The following is a 21,525-nucleotide window of genomic DNA, read 5'->3' on the forward strand; positions in this document are numbered from 1 at the left end:
GCTTCTGTGTGATCAGAGAATCGAACAAAAGATCGATTTCCGTCTCCCAGCGACTTTTCAAAAGCCGATTATTAAGAGTGTGTATTTTAGCAGGGAATAAAGATTTTTCAGATTTTCAATGACTAGAAAAAAAATAAATAAAGAATTAATAATACTGGCTTGCATTTTTAACATATGATTATAATAAAGGCCGAAAAATATCTATTCAAAGAGATATTGCAGCGAGACTTTTTATGTTCATTCTTATGTCAAAAATGCAATCCAATAATAACAATAATATTTTTTTTTTCTACATTTTTCTTATTTATCTTTTGGAGTTATGAGATCTCCATCTTTTAATACGTGTCAAAAATTTTATTATACTTTATAAGATTTTTTAAATTCTTTTCAGATCTTAGGAAGTGCGGTTTTTTTTTCAAGTTTTTAAATCATACTTCAGATACTTTGTGTCGAAAAATTGTGAAAAAAAATTCCGGTCGCGTTTCTCGTCATGTGCTTTCACAGAATAAATTATAATTTTTTCTTCGCTTTATAAAGCCAACTTGAGACATCGACGTGTAAAGTCTCGATCGAGATGTCACGGAATGCCCGATACATGTGTTCTTACTTTCTACTCTCCGGTTAGAAATTTCGAGCCGATCTTCAGAGGGAAGTCTCGACGACTTCCGGTTCCGGATTCGCAACCCTGAAAACTAAGCAGATAAATTGCGGCTTCCACTTTTGCTCGTTGTTCTTCGTCTTCTTCTTCTTCTTCCTTCTCTTTTCCTCATTCTCACGCTTCTTCTTCCTCTTCTTCTTCGCCTAGTACGGTTTCACTTCTCGCTCTCAGTATCCCCTCTTATCTCCACACTCCATGTATCCATGTACATATTCACACACGTATGCACAGGTATTTCCATTCCCTCCGGACCATTTGATACGCCTGAATTGGCCGAGAGACAGCGGCGCGAAGATTTGCCAACTCTGTATAACGCGTGCGACGGGATTAATCGAGCGTGGATCCCCTTTTCGCGCACTTCTACAGTGCCCTTCTCCTTTCGTTAAACTTCCCCTCATCCCGGTCTAGCTTCTCTCGAAAATTTTCTCGCTATCGACTCGGAATTTTGGCGTCAAAGAGCCAAACGATAGTCAAAGTTAAAATTTTCATTCAAATAGCCAAATGTTAATAATTTCTGGCTCGAAGTTTCTTGCGAATGAAATCGATCGAATATAATGGATTTTTTTTTAATTTGGATGAACGTTGAAATGAAAAAATTATGTCCAAGTTATTGTTTACAATTTTTATCAAATATCGTTAATAGCCAATATGCGACTATTGCGTGTGGAATTAATTTAATAAAAGGAAAATTAGATACTCTTTCAAATACATGGACTACAAGTTTTCTTTTTCATAATGTTAACGGAATATTTCTTGTCTTAGACAGCAACCGTAACGTTACACAAGTCAACAAAAAAAAATTTCTCATATAAATTTTTTTAGTTTCTATTCAAGCAAATAAATTTCGATTCTATGCATCAAATAATAACCAAAAACTTTATTTGTTACTTGTAAAGTTTGCTTTTGTCTTTTGTACGTTGCTAAATAAGTCTTGAAGTTTTTGGTTGATGTCTAGTATGGGTGCCTGTTCGGAAGAAAACGGTAAACGCTTTCACCAATATGTGATAATGATTAAGTTTCGGATTTGATACGATCAAGTCCGTACGAAAATCGAAGAAGTACGAAAGAAATTAATTTTTGAACTTTGTTTATCAATTCTTTTACGTTTCTAGTTTATTATTAATTATTATTTTTGAATGCATTTACTTACAATAAATGTTTGAGTGAATAGATGATTTTTCTTGAAATTCGCAACATCGTTCTTTGTTTCTACAAATGCAAACTTCGTCCTATGAAATTAAATATTCTTTCATTAGTCACGTGGAAGAAATGAAAATTTAACATCTAGAATTCAGACTCAAAATTCGTATTTATCAGGTATTATTTGTTTCCCCTTACAATTCTAATGACGATACTTTTTTTTTTTTTCCTCATCACGTCTGTTTCGACTAACACTTCGATGTCGTTCAGTTTTGCAAATTGAATGCGTTGCCTCGTTACAACACGTGGACACACGTACAAGCATTTCAGGTACACACATGATGCGTGTGTCGTGTGTGACGCAAACTAGGTAATGGTACTCTAATTAGCCGTGTATTCTCCGCTGCATCAACCCTCCCCCCCCCCCCCCCCCCCCGCCCCTCTCTTTATCTCACTCTTTATCCACCCCTCGTTGCCCCAGATGCTGCTGTTCATCAACTCTATATTCTGCGGTATTATAATACCGTACCGGCAGCTATTCTATTAATCTACCCACTGTAAAATACTCCACCGCACGATGCACTCTCTCTCTCTCTCTCTCTCTTTAACTCCACCCTTATTCAAACCTGCATAGGGCGTATAATCTGCAACCGCGTAACACCCGGATGAAAATGTAAAATGTACGACGGTAGCAAACGAGCGAGCGAAATCAGACGATGATTATTGTGAATGGGGAAGAAGAGATGAAGAGAAAAAAAGAAAAAATAAAAAAAAAAAAAAAACTCGGAAAGATTGGCAACCTTTTTTATTCTACCATCGGGTTTCCTGTAAGGTTATTATATAGAACTTTTGTCACGAAGTGGATGAAAATTAAAATTTTTTGTACATTCGTTAAATAATACGCATGATAAAAGTCTGCGACTTTCTTATTATAGAAAATTTTGAAACTAGCGAATTCGAAAACTCATCGGGCAATGTAAATTTCGAAAATTTCATTTGTACTTTTAATATTTCCACAATATTTCCAAAGGTATAAAAAATATTCCAATATACGTAAATTGCATAGATTCTAAAAAAGAAGAAAAAATATAATCCAACACTTCAATCCCCGTGTAGATATGAAAGAGTGTTGAAAAAAGAACAAAAAAAAAACTGTTATTACTTTGTCAATCTCCCTGAATTTTCATACATCCACATACAAGGTCTTGTAATATCGATTGAGGAAAGAAAAAAAAATTGTTTTTTTTTTTCTCTACCCCAATCTTCTCCAATACTCGGTTTTTTTTTCATTTCATCAAATTTGTTTACCCTCAATTTTTACCTCCAGACCCGGCGCGTCTTTTTTGCTCCCGCGGACCGAACGACAAATGCGGCTCAGTTTTTGACTGACGTCGTCTCTTCGTGTCGACGGTGTCGTTTTCCATGAGGCAGGATGATCTTGTCAACGACGACATAATCGGGGGGGAGGGGGGGGGCGGGGGGGGAGGCTGTCTGCCTGATAAAACAACCGTGCAACAACACTCCGCTCCTCTCCGACGGATACACGATATTTTTCTGTTACCCTTTGAACGCCACGCACCCGGTTTATAACCCTCACATACACACACACACACACACACACATATATATATATATATATATATATATAATATTATACCTACATATGTGAAAGAATATCAGGCAAAGGTCACATAAAATTTTTTCATGCATATCATCCGCGTAAGAAGGTAAATAATAAGCGCTTTAGAGGGGGACGACAATTCAAACGGTATCTTTCTCCCCTCCCCTCTCGCCCCCCCCCCCCCCCCCTCCTTTTTCGAAAATACACCGTTCCCTTCGACGTTGAAGAAATTAGAAATGGTGCAAGAAAGATGAAAGAAATTAAAATATTCAACATTTTATAATATGAATTTTCCATCATGGGAATATAGAAATCATTTTTTGAGGTAACAAGTTAACTTTTTTTCGTCGAGAAAACGAAATGGCCTAAACTGACTTTTATTGTACATCATATTTTTCTTATACTCGAATTGAATTTCAACCGAATATAGAATTAATTAGCTGAACGAAGAAAATATTTGGAAAAAAGTAGATTTCAGGTCGTGGAATTTATTTCTTAAAACTTTATGGCCATCCTGATACGTTTTCAAAAATATAGGAGATCAAAGAGACTGGTTTTTCTTCATCGAAAAAAGGTTGGTTAAAAAAGAAAAAGAAAAAAAAAAAAAAAAACAACATGACGGAAGTGGGCGAGCACTAAAGCGTGCAGAATGACGAATTTTCCGTGCGATATTAGTTTCAGGAGTGAGGTAATGTAATGTAATGTAATACGATGCGATGCGATGCGATGTAAGGTGAGGCAAGCAAGGCGGATGGGGCAAAGTGGTGTGTAAGAATGGATGGAGGGGGCTGGTGGAGAGGCTTCTTGGCTGAATATTACACCAAGACGAATGCCGGGTAATAAAATAAACTACACAATAGGTGGCGGTAACTCAGTCGAGAAAGAGAAAGAAGCAAAAGGGCATTGAAGGGAAAGGAAAAGGCGGTGGGGTTGAAAGAATGGGTCTCCTCTGTTTTATGAGGAGGAGAAGGGGGTTGAAAGAAGGAACCGGAAGAGAAAAACGGAAACAGGCTGCAACCAGTCAAGATGCAGCGGTTGGATATACAGAGACGGAAAGAGAAACTGCGACGAAAAAAAAAAAGAAAAAAAAAAAAACAATCCGACGTTATATAAAATCAAAATGAATCTTTCGATTTTTTTTCAATTTTACATTTTTTGAATCACAATTTTTTTCAGATACTAATTTATTGTTGTTGCATTATGTTGAAATCTCACTTTTTTCAAATTGCTATCTACACAAAATTCTTTTTTTTTTTCTTTTTTAATACTCAACTTGTTAATTTCTCATGCTTTAATTAGGCTTTACTGTTTTTATTAATTGAAATTCGTTCAGAGACACTTGACCAATATTTAACAGAGAATTAAAACCGATGTTCTGAAGAGCAAAAAGATAAAAACGCGAATAATTTAAAAAGCTTGAGGAACGACGTAAGTGAATTGAACTAACGCGTTTGTTACGACTTTCCCTTTTACGTGGCTCACTTTGTTTTTCCCCGTACGAAAGTTGGAAAGATAAATCACGAAAGACCAGAGATAAAAGAGTTGAAAGAAAACGAGAGAGCCTCGGTTTTCCGTTTATTAAAATGCCTGAAAACCCCAACGTTGTCCCTTTTTAATTCTTCTTCTTATCCTTCCTGTAATTTGACTGTTATTTATTACTTTTTTCTTCGTCTTAATTTTACCACTTAACAATTCTTTCGCCGAGTTTTAATTCCCTAATTTACGAAATCCAGAAGCAATTGTCTAATTGTTGGTGCTGGGCTGCTTTTGCTGCTTTTGCTTCCGGTGCTGCTGTTTCTACCGTTTTAACAAACACACGCCACCTGTTTATATCCTAAACAAATTACAGCCAAGCCAACCGCGAATATCTTGCAGAGTTATGCAGCATCACGAGGTAAACGTGTTCGCGTCTTATGTTAATTAGAATAACATCCGCAGTTATACTAGTTAATTGTCAATCATCGAATAATCTCACTGAGATAATCGCGTCAGCTGGAAAACTAGAATTTATCGTAATCGCTATATTGTCTTATTTGTAACGCATATTTTTTTCCCCCCAAATCACCGATAACGGGATGTCAATTTCTAATTTTTACATTTTTCTAATTCCTCTTTTACCATATGGGTGAACAAAATAAATGAAAAATTTGAAATCACAATTTCATTCTAGGAATAAATTCATTTTTCTCGAAGGAATCAAACTTAATAGTGATTTGGTGAATGGTGAAATATTTTCAACGCACAATTCTTTATTAATTTTCTTTCTTCTTTACGTCAGTCTGTCGGGAATGGACTATAGATGGTTTTCATCCATTCGCAGGTCGTAGCTTGACTTGAGAACCGTCAGGCATCCAGCGTTAATTACCGTCTCGTAACTTTCTAGGTGTTTGCTTACACATGTATAATATCTACACAGGCACACATATTTATACATATAGAACATATGTTATATGTTATATGTATATGTGTATATGTGTACAACAGGCTGCTTTCGTACTCTCTTGCCTTTCCGTGTTTACAGTAATGAGGTAATTACAAACAAGACCGCCGTACGAGATAATAACGGATGTAGGAACGTCAACGACGGTTGTATTATACGATTGTCTGAATGCGATAATTATTACAGTCACCGTACGTAATAATTCAAATTTTGATTACACTATAACAATTTTTAATGTGTCGCAATATCGAATTCCACGTGGGAAGCAAAACCGAATTAAGGTGAAATAAAAATTCCCTATGCTCGTTGGTTTTTTTTTTTTTTTTGTTTTTTGTTTTTTGTGTTCTGGTCTTTGTTTTTTTATATAGGGACGGTTAAGGGTTCGAGAAAATTTCCAATCATTTCCAATTTCGCCTTGGGTTGTTTTTATTTCGCAATATCCCGAAACAAGGCCGAGGAGGTCAGGAATACGGAGCCGACAGTTTTGCTTTTTAAATTTTACATAATCACGGAAAAATGTTAATTCGTTCCACTTTCCGCGGCAACGCGGGCGGCATACCAGTAATTCAATGAGCAAGAGAAAGAGAGAAGAAAAAGCTAAAAAAGCGGGGGTCTTGCGGGGGTGGTGGAAGGGAAAGGAAGGGAGGAAAAATTGAAAGCAGCAAAGCTGGAGAAGGAAAAGATGAGACACGTTCGGTACCATTGAGTTGGCACTTGCGGAGGAGAGAAAGAGAGGGACTTGGAGATGAGGCGGGAAATTCTCATCCCTTGGCCCGTTTTTCGTCGTCGTTCCCGTTGCTGAGGGAACGGAAGGAGAGAGGTGAATTGAATTAATGCGCGAAAGAAAAACATTAAGGTTAAGATATGGCTCAAAAGAGGCATTTCGTGAAACGTGCGGAGGCAGAGAAGCCAGCAGCAGGCTTCGGAGTATTCGCACGCCTGCATCGTTCGCCTGCCTCTCTCTCTCTCTATCTCTACCTTTTTTACCCTATTTCCACCACCGGTCGTTACAACTTGCACAGAATAGGTGTACGTGTGCACGAGCTTATACAAGTTTTTACCTGCACGTGAACTCGGACACACGGAAAGGTCTCCTTTTCAATTTCTACACTCGCTTTTTCCGTCCCTTCGCGCCAACCTTGCGTGTATATGCTATATGTGAAGCTAAATACAGCTAACCGTCCCGAAACCAATTTTACCTTGAATAAAAAGTACAAGTAAAAGATAAGAGAGAGGTAAATAAGCGAATAAACAACGGTGGAGAAAATCGGCAAGGGAGAGGAAATTAGGGGGTGCTCGGAGGGAATTGGGAAAAATGAATTGAACGGAGATCGGACGAAGAAAGCTTTAGGAGGATATAATGAATTGTTTTAGGTGTACAAAAATGTTGAAAACAAAGACAAAAAAAAAAAATCTTTCCGCGTTTCTTGTTTAACTGATTTTTCAAACATGTTTATTAATTATATTTTAAGATTTACGGTATAAATCAGACATTGTATGGTGATCGATCAAGAGAATAGAAACAAAACGACATTGCAGATATTCGGTAAACAGAAAACAGGCTACACGATAATAAAGCCTTGCAAAATTACAGCTTTTTCACGTTATTTATTTCGCTTCGTTTTTTTTTTATACATCAAAACTGCAGTATTATATTATTATTGGAAATAATATCTGCGAGAGAAAAGAGCGATTGGGAGAGATAACGGATTTCGTAATCCATACTTATGATTAGTTTAACACGGGATTCCCAACTTCCGGGTCATCGCTTCAAGTTTCGCGATCACGATGTAAGCACGCGTGTCGGTGTAGCTCGGGTGGCTATGGAAATGGAAATACATAATGCTAATCCAATTTCTCCTGCACAGGCACCGTTCAGGTTTACGAGATGATCAGACGCCCCCGCGAAGTGTAAAACAGATCTTAGCTCCGCATTAGAAGCTCATCGAACTATTTGCCCAACATTTGAAATTTTTTAGTTATTTATTGAAGTTCCGAAAGTGAGAAAATGAGAAAATTTAAAAACCTGAAACATCGAAACTCTGAATGATCGAAGATTTTCAGTTGTTTGAATTTCTGGCTTGGTGAAATTTCACCACTTTGATCTGACGTTGTTTTCGGTCGTCTTATTTTTTAAACCCACTCGTCGAGTAAACTAACTACACTCTGTGAGTATATTTTAAATTTCGGAATTTTACTCTATCAAAACTTTATTTTTCGGACTTCTGCTCTATCGCATTTTGAATCGTCGAATTCTTGCATTTTAGAACTTTGAGCCGTCGGTTTTCTGACCATTCGAAACTTTGTTGTTTCGTAGAAGTTTGATTTCTTCACTTCAAATTTCGCCAACAAATAATTCAAAATTAGGCGCTTTCGGAACTTCAACCTCACCCCGATTCTTTTCATAACTTTTTTCATTTGCAATTACAGTTCGAGAAGTTGATTAAAGACTTTTTTAAATGATGTGTAGTAGCCAATTCGTGTCGAATAATTTGATATCGTTTTTATCCACGTTTTTCTTTTTTTTTTTGTTTGCGTTTCAGAAAAAGGAGAAAAATAAAATTCAGGTATACACGAGCGGAATTGATATTGAAATTTCAGTTACTGTTTCGTACATTAGGAGATACTGTCGCCGGTATGAAATTAAGCGTCCAGGCTGCAACTAGCTAATGAAACCATTGTTTCATGCACCAGGTGCAAACGCATCGCGTTTTGCAATTACACACACACATATATATATATACTGTACGTATCAACCTTTCAACTCGATGCTCAAATTCAATTCAATTCAACTTATTGAAACCCAATGTGTCTGAAGTTAATTATATCGTTTTCCACACTTAACACGTTGGTCGAGCGAGGGGTTCGAGTTTTTACGATTCGCAGAAGGAGATTGAGGGTCTAAAAATGAAAGGAATCTTCTTTTTTCAACACCGTCAAGTGTGCACAGAAGTATAATTTGGTAAAACCGTTAAAAACGACTGAAGGAGGAAAAAAAGAAGAAGATAATATATTTTACGATCACCAAGGGGAAGAGAGAGGATGATAAAAAAAAAAGAAATACAGAACGTCGAAAAAAAAATCGCGACTCATTGCATATCCGTTTATTGAGTGTAGCTGGTCGGGTATAAATCCGCAAGCTTCTCGATTCGATTTGAATTTATATTTTAGTTGGCATAATAAAGTGGCGAATACACGGAGCTGATAGTTTTTGCGTTCGTTCGTTATTAATTTTTTTAAGAACCTCACGTTCTGCCACATTAACGTATAATAAAACACGGTCGATAACATGAATTTTGTAGCCTGATACTGCATTTTTCAGACTTTGAAGTCGATACATTCAATACATCTTCTTCTATGGAGATCCATTTATTATGCTTGAATATGTCATCTTGATTTTATTATTTTTTTCGTAAGTTTCTAATTTTTCTGTGTTGGAATTGGAGTTTTTTTGTTTCTTTTTCCCAATCTAAATAGAGCACGGAATCATGAAAATAATGTGGTTGAGCAAACTATTTAGATCAAGGCATATAAAAAATAAAAAGGCAAAAACAATTACGATATGGAAACACTGAAAAGTTGTGAAAAAAATGTTCAATATTCAGATCCCATTATCGTGTGTTGCTCAGAAATTACATTTTGAATCATAGAATGAGTATCAGTTTTTAAAGGTATTTGAAAAAATGGCATTTTTCGTAATTGATTTTTCGATTTTGTATAAATTTTACCAGTGGCTGACGAAAATCTGAAGAAATTGGTAAGAACATGATATTAAAAAATGATCAGAATCGAAGGGGGTGAGGTGAGGTACACGGGCTGATAATTTGACGTGGAATGCTCCATACGTATCTGCGTATAGGCATACAATTAGAGAAAGGGACGCGAACGGCGCCGTGACTGGAATTTTGTTGACGAAGATCAAAGGGCTGAGGGCGACTCGTCGCATCGCGTCAGTTCGGCTCTAGCTAGCGATTTCTCTCCTTTCTCTGTGACCCTTGGGCAGGAAACATACCCGATACGTTCATTTGGCAAGGGACAAAGGGGGCTTAATCCGACGGTGGAGAATCCCTCCGGGAAACCGGAAGAGCTCAATGCGAACGAGCTGTGGTAACAGGGTCTCGGTATTGGCACAGGCGGGAAATAAACATCGGACATCCGGACGCGGTCGGAAGGCATCCTCGTTTCACAGAATTCAGATGTCTTGAACATATGAATTAGCTTCTGCTCTACCTTTTCCGACGAAGCTCTTATCATGCGGGAGTTTTTATCAAAATACCGCAACGTCGTTGAAGTCTCGATGAACTCGATTCAAACAACCGTTTGGAACTTGTTCGACTAGATTCTTCGATCAAGTTTGCGTGTGCAATTAAGGGAAGCGAGGTCGAGGACCACAGCTTTGGTATGTTACAGATTAAGAAATGTCACTTTGTACAGATTTCCATTATTCGTCGTTATTTTTACTGTTCAAATACACTCGGTTATTATCGTTGGAGTAGTGACGCTATTGGGTTATCAGTTGATTGATTTGGGGCCGATATCAGTTTGTAGGAATTTCACTTCGGTCTAGCTTGATTATTTAGTACATGAAAACGTTAACTTCTCTTTTTCTTTTGCTTATCAACTGGTCTGTGATTAAACATTTTGATACCGCGAATCGCGCACTTGTACAATATCAAAATTGCCAAGATCGAAATAGAGACAAATCCTGCGGTTAGAAACGCTATTACGTCCATGTCTTGACGTTGGTACCACGGGCTGTCAGCGGTTGTCGAATGCAGGTACGGAGCGCCTTTGTGACGTATCACATGCTCTGTCCACCAAATCGCGTTCTGGAGGGTATTTTGTGGCTTGTCTTTTAACAGCGAGCCCAAATTCAGCATCCTCTGTTTGTAGCTGCAATAGAAACATGGGGATAAACTCGTCTTCAATGTCCCAAGAATATTATTCAAAAGCTGACACATGATTTGACCTCAAGAGTCTTACTTATTGTCAAGTGTAACAGTGCGTATTGCTTCGAGCAAGTCATCCACATTTATATTGAGGATGTCTAGTTTCACGGCAACGCCTAGAGACACCATTTTTTTCACGTTCATGTCTTGGTCACCCATTACCGGTATCCCAACCAGAGGCACACCGTGCGATATGGCTTCCTCGGTACTCTGGAGTCCACCTTGGTAGATGAAGAGTTTGATGTTCGGATGAGCTAGACAGACGTGATTGAGAATTAAAATCATGGCGAGATCTATCAATCTTACATTGCGCCTGTTACAGAAGGCGTTCATTCGTCCAATCCGCAGTGAATTTCAGTACCCAGAATTGCCTGTTGCGGCGCCCACTTCAGGATAATCACGTTGTCCGGTTTGCCTTTGAGCTGGTCATCCTCAAACTTCCATATCACCTTGTAAGGAAGCTTTGAAAATGCGGTTATGAAAGCGTCTCGTGGTTTCTCCGACAACATGTTGCTCTTGACGTTCGATCCGAGACTCATGTAAATGAAACCCTGGGTAGCTTCGTCCAGAGTCTTCTGAAGATCCTGTAATTGGAAATGAAAACACCGCATCGTTAGCGAGAATCGTTGGTTGAAGCACATTATTATGAAAAATATTGCACGATACCTTGGGCAGAGGTTTGATTTTATCAGACACGTGAAATCCACCGATTTCAATAATGTTCGGAACATTTGGCCTGGCGAAGGAAATCGGACCTTGCTGATTGACGAATATCAAGCTGATGTTTTTCTCCAAATCATGAAGATCCGAAACCTCAATTCCCAGATATTGTTCCGCGATCTCTTTTTGTTTCGGTAGGGAGACAGTCCTATAGTGGTAAATCATTCTCCAGCACTGGTAGAACTCTTCCAGCCGTTGCCATGGTGTCCATGAATTACGAAATTTGACATCCTGTTCCCAACTCGATGGATGAGAAGGCAGAATGGGATTGCCGATTCCGTATTGCAAACTCAGCTGCAAACTCGCACTTGCAATACCTGACCAACGATAATATTGCAGAGTTATTGATAGTTCTTAGATAGGTATATCGAAACGCAGTCGAGCTACCGAATAGCTTGAAAAGTTTTGAGACGAGAAACTGGATTACTCACCAATTATCGGAGCGTTAAATCGTTCAGCCAGAGCCATGAAACCAGGTGTAAAGAAAATTTCCATCAGTATAAGGTCGAACTTTTCTCCACTGTTGGGTTCGTACACTTTCTTAAACTCCGGATGACTGAATATCCGACCCATTTGTTCCCACACCATTGATTCAAACATTGTGAACTGCACATACCAATTCATGTTACCGCGAAAATTTATGATATTTATGACCCCCTTTGCAATATCATCGTATAAAAAGCTGACATCAATTTCTTTGTAGTTTTTTATGCTCGTATCCTTGACCGGGTCTGTCGTAACAATAACGAGTTCGTGACCTCGTTTATTCAGCTCTAAAGTCAGCGTCCGGAATACGACTTGATGACTTATTGAAGCGGTGGGAAATATGCCCAAGATTCTCGCGCCATCGCCACAGTTCAACCAAATAACAATTAACGCCAATACGGCGATATTAAGACACCGTGACATTGTCCTCGTGCAATTGGAGTCACGCACTGCACTAACTTGTTTTTCTTCTATCAACTCGTCAGGCCATGCGCACCAGCAGACTGACTAGAAACTTCCCAATACGCTCTACTATTACGTCACGCGACCCACTATAAGCTGTTCATTATCACAACAAATCGTGTCGATGTGTCGTTTAAATCTTGGAACTGTCGGGCGGGTGGAAGCCGTAACGACGTGAGACAGCGTTTTTCACCGACGAATCAGGGATAAGATTGTAGATTAGCGTAAGAAAAACGTGATACCCGTTTGTCTGAGATTATTATTATACTATTAGTGCGTCGGTGATTCACGGAACACAACCTGAGGTAGTGACCATCGATGTTGAGCACAGTACGGCTTAAGTGCTGCTCAAGGAAGGTTAAAAATTGACTAGAAACACACCTGAACCTTTACTTTTGACGTTCGATCCCAGACTCATGAATATAAAATCTTACGTAACTTCATCCAAAGTCTTTTGAAAATCCTCTAGGAGGGAAGAAAATGTCACGTTATGCATGAAAAGCGTTAATTGAATTAAATTTTGATACGAATAACTGTACTCTTATAGATATGAAGGCGGATGCCATAAGCATCTCTATTATCGAGAAATTAAACTTAACTTTTGTCCACTGTTCGGTTCGTGGTTTTTTTTTTTTTTTTTGTTAAACCCCGGATGGCTGTGTATACAAGCAATTCGACAAACTGAGCTGTGTTTGTTTCGGCAGTTGGCCTCTTGGTCTACGATTTGGTTAATGACGGTGACTTGCAGCCAAGTATAGCTTACAAATGTGTAAACAAGGTCTAGCATAATCGATATACTTACCGTCCAAATAGTGATATTGTAAAGCACGATACTCTTGACTAGTCTGTGAAACATATCTGAAAAGAGAAAAGACAGGATGGCATTTCTCGTTTCAGTGGTCACAGATAAGAATTTCATTTGGCATACCGAAAGCATGAAGAGAAGTTGTGATCGCATTAAAGTATGATGAGTCTAAGAAAACTAATGGATAAAGATAATGCCGTATCATGTTTGATAAGTCAACGCACGGTTCTTAGCCACGAGCAGTTACTGGCAACGCTGGGACAATAAAAAGATTATTCACTGGTTGAATCTAGTAAATTGAATGGTTAAGTGTTGAATTACTGATTGATTAAAAAATCGTTGCGATCACAACCATGTTTCACAATGATTTATCTTATGTTCATTTCGAGCTGATTTACTGAATCAAGTGCCTCGTCATAATTACAGTCAACTTTTGAAGGACTGGATGAGGATACCGGAATCAAATTCGACCAAGAAATGGGTATTGCAAGTTTATTTCTCAAAAGACTTCAGTACAGTAAAGTAAACTGAAAATATGAGTCAATGACGTGAAAGTGTTCGATATTATGATGGGTAGGTTTAATTATTTCTATCGCGGCCTGGCGAGAAATTCTAGAGACATGTTAGAATTTCATTCGTGCCATTCCAACTTTGACTGATATTTCAAGAGTTGATAATATCAAAAAAATATCATTTCGATAGAACATAGCTAATTGAAACCAACGCAACGTCTGGGAGGTTAACTTCGTTTCTTCTTTTTATCAACCGAATGAACAGCGAACGCTCTGATACTGTAGATTACGCACTTGTATAATATGAGATTAGTCAGGATCAAAGTGATAACGAACGCAGCGGAAAGAAAGGCGATTATGTCCATGTCCTGACGTTGGTACCACGGCTCCTCAGCGGTAGTCGAATGCAGGTGTGGAGCACCTCCGTGTCGTATAACATGTTCCGTCCACCAGACCGCACTTTTAAGTGAATCTTGCGGTTTGTCCTTCAGCAACGAGCGCAAATTCATCATCTTCTGTTTGTAGCTAAAGCATGGATAGATAAGCATGAGGTATTACTTGTCAGTTGATACCAGGATTCAGAGAGAAATGTCATACCAACGAATTGAAAATTGAGAATCTTACCTCGCATTACGTGCAACGGTATTTATCGCATCCAGTAAATCATCCTTGGTGACGTCGGTGATCTCCAACTTCTTGGCTACGCCAAGAGACACCATCTTATTCACGTTCACATCTTGGTCCCCCATTACCGGCAACCCAACCAGAGGCACACCGTGCGATACGGCTTCTTCCGTACTCTGGAGTCCACCCTGGTACACGAAGAGCTTGATGTTGGGATGAGCTGTGCCAACGAAATTGAGGCTTCAAATGACAACGTACATCACACCTATCATTGCTTGCGTACAATCGTTTTTGCCGTAAGAATTACACAGGTCTGCAACCGAAAAACTGCACAGGTTTTTTTTATACTGTTTTTTAAATAGATTTTTGCTCACTGGAGCCGGAAAAAATAATCTAAAAATTCCATCACGTCACGTTGTTTGTTCAATTCGTGTTTGTAGTTTCATTCAGAGTGAAACTCCGGTTTAATTCGAAATCAGATATCCTGTTCTTGATTTTAAAAACCCTAAGCAAAAGTGATTTCTTACTTCCATTTGATATGGATAAGAATGAGATTCGAGAATATATACAAACAGAGAAATAGAAAATGGAAAGCTGAAGCGTGTTCGGTCAAGCATCGATATAACGCGTATTTCATAGGCGAAAAGAATAAATACGGAATGTTAAACACACTTTATGAAGAAATTTTTTGTTTGATTTTACAAAAAACATTGTTTAGTTCGTTGTAATAAAATGGTGATTTTTGTCATTAATGTTATGCTTTTTGTTATGCAAATACCTTGTATTTTGCAAGAACACTGTACGTATTGGAGGGAAATGGAAGTCATTTTTGAATTCAGCACAATCGAAAACATAACATTTCTCAAAAACATCCTGTGTAGCTGAAAAAAAATATTGTTTTGCAGACTTGTGTTGTCAGTACCTAAAATAGCCTGTTGCGGTGCCCACTTGAGGATGATCACGTTGTCCGGTTTGCCTTCGAGCTCATCGTTCTCAAACTTCCAAATCACTTTGTATGGGAGCTTTGAAAACGCGGTTATGAAAGCGTCCCGTGTTTTCTTCGACAACGTGTTGCTCTTGACGTTCGATCCAAGACTCATGTAGATAAAACCCTGCGTAGCTTCATCCAAAGTTTTCTGAAGATCCTGTCAAAGGGATTGAAAAGTCTTATTTGTTACCAGATTATGATACCATAAAATGAACGTTACCTTAGGCAGAGGCTTGCTTTTGTCAGACACGTGAAAGCCACCGATTTCAATGACCTTTGGAACATTCGGCCTAACGAAGGAAATCGGTTTCTGCTGATTAACGAAAATTAAACTAATGCTTTTCTCCATTTCGTGAAGATCTTTAATCTCAATGCCGAGATACTTTTCGGCAAGTTCCTTGTGTTTCGGTAAAGTGACAGTTCTGTAATAATGAATTATCCTCCAACTGTAAATAAAGTTTTGAAGCCGCTGCCACGGTATCCATGAATCACCCCCTTTCACGTTCATTTCCAAAATCGATGGGTGAGACGGTAATATAGGGTCGCCTATTCCGTATTGCACACCTAGCTGCAGATTCGCACTGGCGATACCTCGAATAGATGAAAAAAGTTTATATGTCAAAAAAAAAATTAACGCATAGGTTGACAGAGAATATTCTAGATGAATATACATCGCTCACCAATTAACGGAGCCTTGAATCGTTCGGCTAAGGCCATAAAAGCAGGCGAAAAGAATATCTCCATCAATACCAAGTCAAACTTTTCACCGCTGCCTGGTTCGTACAATTTCTTGAACTCCGGAAAATTGAATATCTGAGTAACCTGCGACCTCATAACCGTTTCAAGCATCGGCAACCTTGAATACCAGTCTATTTTTCCTCGAAAATCCACAGCACTACCGATGTAGTTTTTCTCCTTGTAGAGGAAGCTGATATCGATTTCTTTGTAATTTTTCAAAGTCGAGTCTTTAATCGGGTCTGTCGTCACAACAACGAGTTCATGGCCTCGTTTATTCAGTTCCAAGGTCAGCTTCCGAAATACCGATTGGTGGCTTATCGATGGTGCTGGGAATATGCTCAATATTCTCGCTCCATCACCGCAATCTAATCCACACCCAAGTAACATCAACGCCGTGAAAAAAGTCCACCGTGGCATGTTGCTACTGATCTTCCACACTTCCATACTTCACACTCTGTACTTCGTTCGTCTTAGCAGTTAAACTTTTGTACCCAGGCTGCCAGGCTGAAGTTGATTACTGCTCTCAACTGACAATTATGCGTAAATACACTTGCTTATATAACTGAACTGAAAAAGATGAGTGTAGTGAAGACGCCAATCAGTCAAGCATCGATAACAAAAGATCAAGCATTGGTTATGTATAATATGACCTTGAGTAGCTTAACTCCAGGATTGATTAAATAAATTGGATCACTTAATTAGTATTCCATTTTTCGGGCATGCCCTATTTTTCACAGCCACCAAATTTTGCAAATATTGTTTTGGTTTATGATTAGTTAATCATGAAAATCTGGAAATAATTTTTTGACAAATCAGTACAAATCTGTGACAAAAAGTTATCAAACTTCGTAATTTTCAAGCTTACGAGTTCATTATCAATTCATAATCATTTACATTTCAGTTCTATTCGTAATATTTCACTACTTTCACACATACATGTTACATGAACGGGAATATAACAACAAGCGCTTAGATTAGATAATATTGAGTTAACTCGAAGAAGTCTGTTGTTAGACTGAGGCTCGCTAGTACGTCGCTGTTAATGACCAACATGACGTGTGTATACATTCGTATGAATACGACAATATCTTTCCATGAGTAGATTCATTTTCGACGTACCGCTTATTTATACACGCTCTGTCATTTATATATGTATGGGACATTAGATGACATCACCATCAAGATTCTACATCAATGTCTCAGATTAGGTTTAAAATTTGCTGTATGAAAATACATGACAAAAAACGCAACCGCAATTTTTTTCAGAATTTTCTGACCCAGCATATCTGAAGTATGATTTAAAAACTTGGAAAACAACCCACTTTCTAAAATCTGCGAAAACCCGGGAAATGCTTATGAATTTTTTTTTCCAAATTTGACACGTATTTGAAGTGGGAGATTTCATAACTTTAGAAGATAAGCAAGAAAAATGATGAAAAAAAGATTATCAATATTATTAGATTGGATTTTTGACATGAGAAGAAACGTAGAAGCTCATTTGGGACGTTGATGCATGGTGTTTTGTTTCTTCAAAATCTTCCATCTTCTGATAGGTGTTAAAACTTTTTTTTACATGTAAGCCGAAAAATTCCTATTCATCGATATTATGATGTGATTTTCTGTTCATACTTGTGTCAAAAATGCTATCCAATAATAAGAAATAATTGTTTTTTTAGCATTTTTCTTACTTATCTTCTTAAGTTATGAAATGTTTATCTTCTAACAGGTGTCAAAATTTTTTTTTATACTCGATAAGATTTTCATGAATTTTTTTACAAAGTGGGGTGTTTTTCAAGTTTTTAAATCAGACTTCAAATAAGCTGGGACTAAAAAATTCTGAAGAAACTTGGCATTCTCATTTTTCAACACGTACTTTCATCTGAAAAATTTCAAATCCTATTTCAGATATCGACATAGAATCTTGATGGAAACATCATGGAATGCCCCATATATATAATTTTGATGAGATTTAGTAATCCAGGCTACAAAAATCGCCAACAATTGAACGCAGGTTATCCGTCTTTCTTCGTGGATGAGGTGTGATGACGTTTGCACAACGAGCATCGAGATCAGCCTCGGTTAGTGTAAGCAGAATTTCGTTGATAGCTTTGACTAAAAAGTGGACTCACTGTTACATATTCGCGTCAAATCGGAATACTTATCAAACTACCGACTTGCGTCAGCAAATGAAAATGCATTATGTAAACTGTAGTGATTAATCTAATTACGCTTCTTACTCTTCTCGACTGTCGGGTGACTGGCTAATCTAATACTTAAAATTACACACTTGTAAAAAATGAATACCGACAGAATTGATAAAATGACAAACATGGCGGAAAGAAACGCTATAATGTCCATATCCTGACGTTGGTACCATGGTTCGTCAGCGGTTGTGGAGTGCAGGTGTGGAGCACCTCTGTGTCTTATCACGTGTTCCGTCCACCAAACCGCGTTCTCAAGCATATCGTAAGGTTTGTCCTCAAGCAGGGAACGCAAGTTCAGCATCCTCTGCTTGTATCTTTAAAATAACAAAGGGTTCGTACATAAAAATCATGGAGAAAAATGGAAACATCGATAGGGAACTCGTGAAGTTTCAAGAATCTCACCCGTCGTCACCTGCGACAGTGCGTACCGCCTCAAAGAAATCTTTCTCGTTTATGTTCGTAATTTCCAGCATCTTGGCAACACCAACAGACACCATTTTCCTGACATTCATGTCCTGGTCACTCATAACCGGCAATCCGATCAAAGGAACTCCGTTAGAAACGGCTTCTTCTGTACTCTGAAGTCCACCCTGGTATATAAATACCTTGATGTTTGGGTGAGCTATTGGAAATTATTGTGAATATTAATTTAGTAGTCTTATCCAACGGGGTTCGGTATATTTTTCTTACCGAGAACAGCCTGCTGTGGTGTCCACTTCAGGATAATCACGTTTTCCGGTAGATTTGTAAGCGTATCGTCTTCAAACTTCCAAATCACTTTGTAGGGAAGCTTCGAGAACGCAGTGACGATATCTTTTCGTGCTTTTTCGGGTAGCATTTTGCTATGGACGTTTGATCCAAGACTCATGTACACGAAACCTTGCGTGGCTTCGTCCAAGACCTTCTTAAGATCCTGTCAAAATAATGAGAACAGTTTCATGAAACTATTCAAGAGTCTACCTGCTCAGAATAATTTTGATAAATGGAATTCTAAGATTATACCTTTGGCAATGGCTTTATCTTATCTGCGACGTGAAAGCCACCGATTTCAATAACCTTGGGCACGTTCGGCCTGGCAAAAGAAATCGGCCCCTGCTGATTGACGAATATCAAGCTGATATTCTTCTCCAAGTCGTGGAGGTCCGGAATATCGATTCCTAGATATTTCTCAGCGATTTTCTGGTATTTTGGCAAATACACGGTCCTGTGGTAGTGGATGAATCTCCAACTTTGGATGAAGTTGTCCAATCTTCTCCACGGTATCCATGATGACCCGGGAGACTTCATGTCCAGCTGCCAGTTCGACGGATCGGAATGCAATATTGGATTGCCGATCGCGTACTGCACGCTTGTTTGCAAACTTGCACTGACGATACCTTCGTTCAGAATTACAGAAATTTCGAGTTACGATTTTGTAACGGCTACAAAATAATTTTCATAAATCTGACTCACTCACCAATCATCGGGGCCTTGAATCGTGCGGCGAATGACATAAAAGCGGGAGTGATAAACATTTGCATCAATATTAAATCAAACTCCTCACCGCTGTTAGGATCGTACAGTTTCTTGAGCTCTGGGTGCTCGAATATCTGAACTGCATTCTTGCTCAGCGTCGGTTCAAATACCTTTAGGAGCCCAAACCAGTCGACGTTTCCCCGCAGGTTTATGGTATTTGGCAAAGCCTCTTTGTTACTGTACTGAAAACTGACATCAATTTCCGTGTAGTTTTTCAGAGTTGGATCGTTGACCGGATTCGGTGTAACGACGACAAGTTCATGACCTCGTTTGTTCAGTTCCAACATCAACTTCTGAAATACGACCTGATGACTTACAGAGGCTGTAGGAAGCACAGCCAATATTCTTGCCGCATCGCCGAAGTGCCAATCACTCGCTAATAGCGTAAACACGATGAAAATAACACGCCACGACATCTTCGCACTGACGACTTCACAGACTGAATCGCGTTCCTACCAAGATCTCGATCTGCCGATGCCTGCAGTTATTATTATCACTTCCTAACATTGCATTGCTGGTAAGAAGAGTTAGCCTTGGTTTTAATAACCGTGAGATTGTCTATCAGCGAGATATTGCGAATAGGTTCAACCATCGTATCTGATCGGTCAAATAGAGGATTCAGTGTGAGACGGCATATATTCAGTATATGACGTGTAAGTACGGAGGCGTTATGCGTAGGGTCACTCTGTCGATAAAGAAACACTCACTCATGACAACTTCGCGTTTCTTCTTTCCCGAACTGGGAATATTTGTACAAACATTGACAGTATTCAATTATTTGGTGTGTGAACGTCAGATTTTTGAATTGAATGTTCCAGTGTGACGTGGTTGCTTCGATGCACTTTTCGAAGTAGAATAAAATGGTGTTAATCCGTTCGTTTTCCGGACCATTAGCTTGTATTACTCAACGACAATAAGTTGCCGTGAGAGGAAAAGGACGGTGTCATTGAGGAACGTGAAGATGCACGTTATATGGGGTTTAAATTCGTCGATAATCAGGGATTTAACTGGGCTACATTGAAGGATTCGAGACCCAGATAGAGAGAGAAAGGGAAAGGAATAAGCAGAGAAAATCCGAAGATAAACGCTCATAAAAATATCTTTTTCGCCCTGTCCCCTGCGATCCAATTTTTTCACCCCTTGTCTCAGTCTTTCTTCATCGTCATATATTCTCTCTCTCTCTCTCTCTCTCTCTCTCTCTCTCTCTCTCTCTCTCTCTCTCTCTCTCTCTCTCTCTCTCTCTCTCTCTCTCTCTCTCTCTCTCTCTCTCTCTCTCTCTCTCTCCCTCTCCCTCTCTCTCTCCCTCCCTTCCTCCCTCCCTCCCTCCCTCCCTCCCTCCCTCCCTCCCTCCCTCCCTCCCTCCCTCCCTCCCTCTCTCGGTCTCTCTCTCTCTCTCTCTCTCTCTGTTTGTCTCTTAGCTTTTCTATACACCATTTTCTCAGCCTGTTTTACCACGGTAAAAATTCTCGCTCGTATCCCGGCTGATCTTGCGATGATGGTAAGGCTGAATTTATGTGTGTGAGTGGGCTGGTATACCGTTGAAAGGGATGATTAATGACTGGAATATTGAATCGAGGGAGGCCCGACTTCCAATGGTGACTTTGTACACCATTATATACTCCTCCTACCTTTTCGAATTTTCGTACAAGCATAAAAAGAAACC

General features: G+C 38.8%; 2 protein-coding genes and 1 long non-coding RNA gene across 3 annotated transcripts in view; 1 reads left to right on the forward strand and 2 right to left on the reverse strand.

Annotated features, from left to right (window-relative positions):
• Nucleotides 1-21,525, forward strand: part of LOC138191210 (uncharacterized) — an 81,970-nt gene that overhangs the window by 59,721 nt on the left and 724 nt on the right. The gene's annotated exons all lie outside the window — the stretch shown is intronic.
• On the reverse strand, nt 8,373-16,710 carry LOC124223266 (uncharacterized). The gene is made up of 11 exons (XM_046635070.2): nt 16,086-16,710; nt 15,626-15,996; nt 15,340-15,562; nt 14,418-14,637; nt 14,023-14,318; nt 13,279-13,334; nt 11,960-12,521; nt 11,475-11,845; nt 11,170-11,392; nt 10,843-11,062; nt 8,373-10,752 (listed from the first exon to the last, which is right to left on the reverse strand). The coding sequence occupies exons 1-11, from the start codon at nt 16,585-16,587 to the stop codon at nt 10,452-10,454; spliced, it is 3,345 nt and encodes a 1,114-aa protein (XP_046491026.1). The 5' UTR covers nt 16,588-16,710; the 3' UTR covers nt 8,373-10,451.
• Nucleotides 16,993-20,433, reverse strand: LOC124223638 (UDP-glycosyltransferase UGT5-like). The gene is made up of 5 exons (XM_046635854.2): nt 19,804-20,433; nt 19,350-19,723; nt 19,038-19,260; nt 18,750-18,969; nt 16,993-18,661 (listed from the first exon to the last, which is right to left on the reverse strand). The coding sequence occupies exons 1-5, from the start codon at nt 20,276-20,278 to the stop codon at nt 18,364-18,366; spliced, it is 1,590 nt and encodes a 529-aa protein (XP_046491810.1). The 5' UTR covers nt 20,279-20,433; the 3' UTR covers nt 16,993-18,363.

The sequence above is a fragment of the Neodiprion pinetum genome, chromosome 7 (genome assembly GCF_021155775.2).
Source record: "Neodiprion pinetum isolate iyNeoPine1 chromosome 7, iyNeoPine1.2, whole genome shotgun sequence".
NCBI lineage: Eukaryota > Metazoa > Arthropoda > Insecta > Hymenoptera > Diprionidae > Neodiprion > Neodiprion pinetum.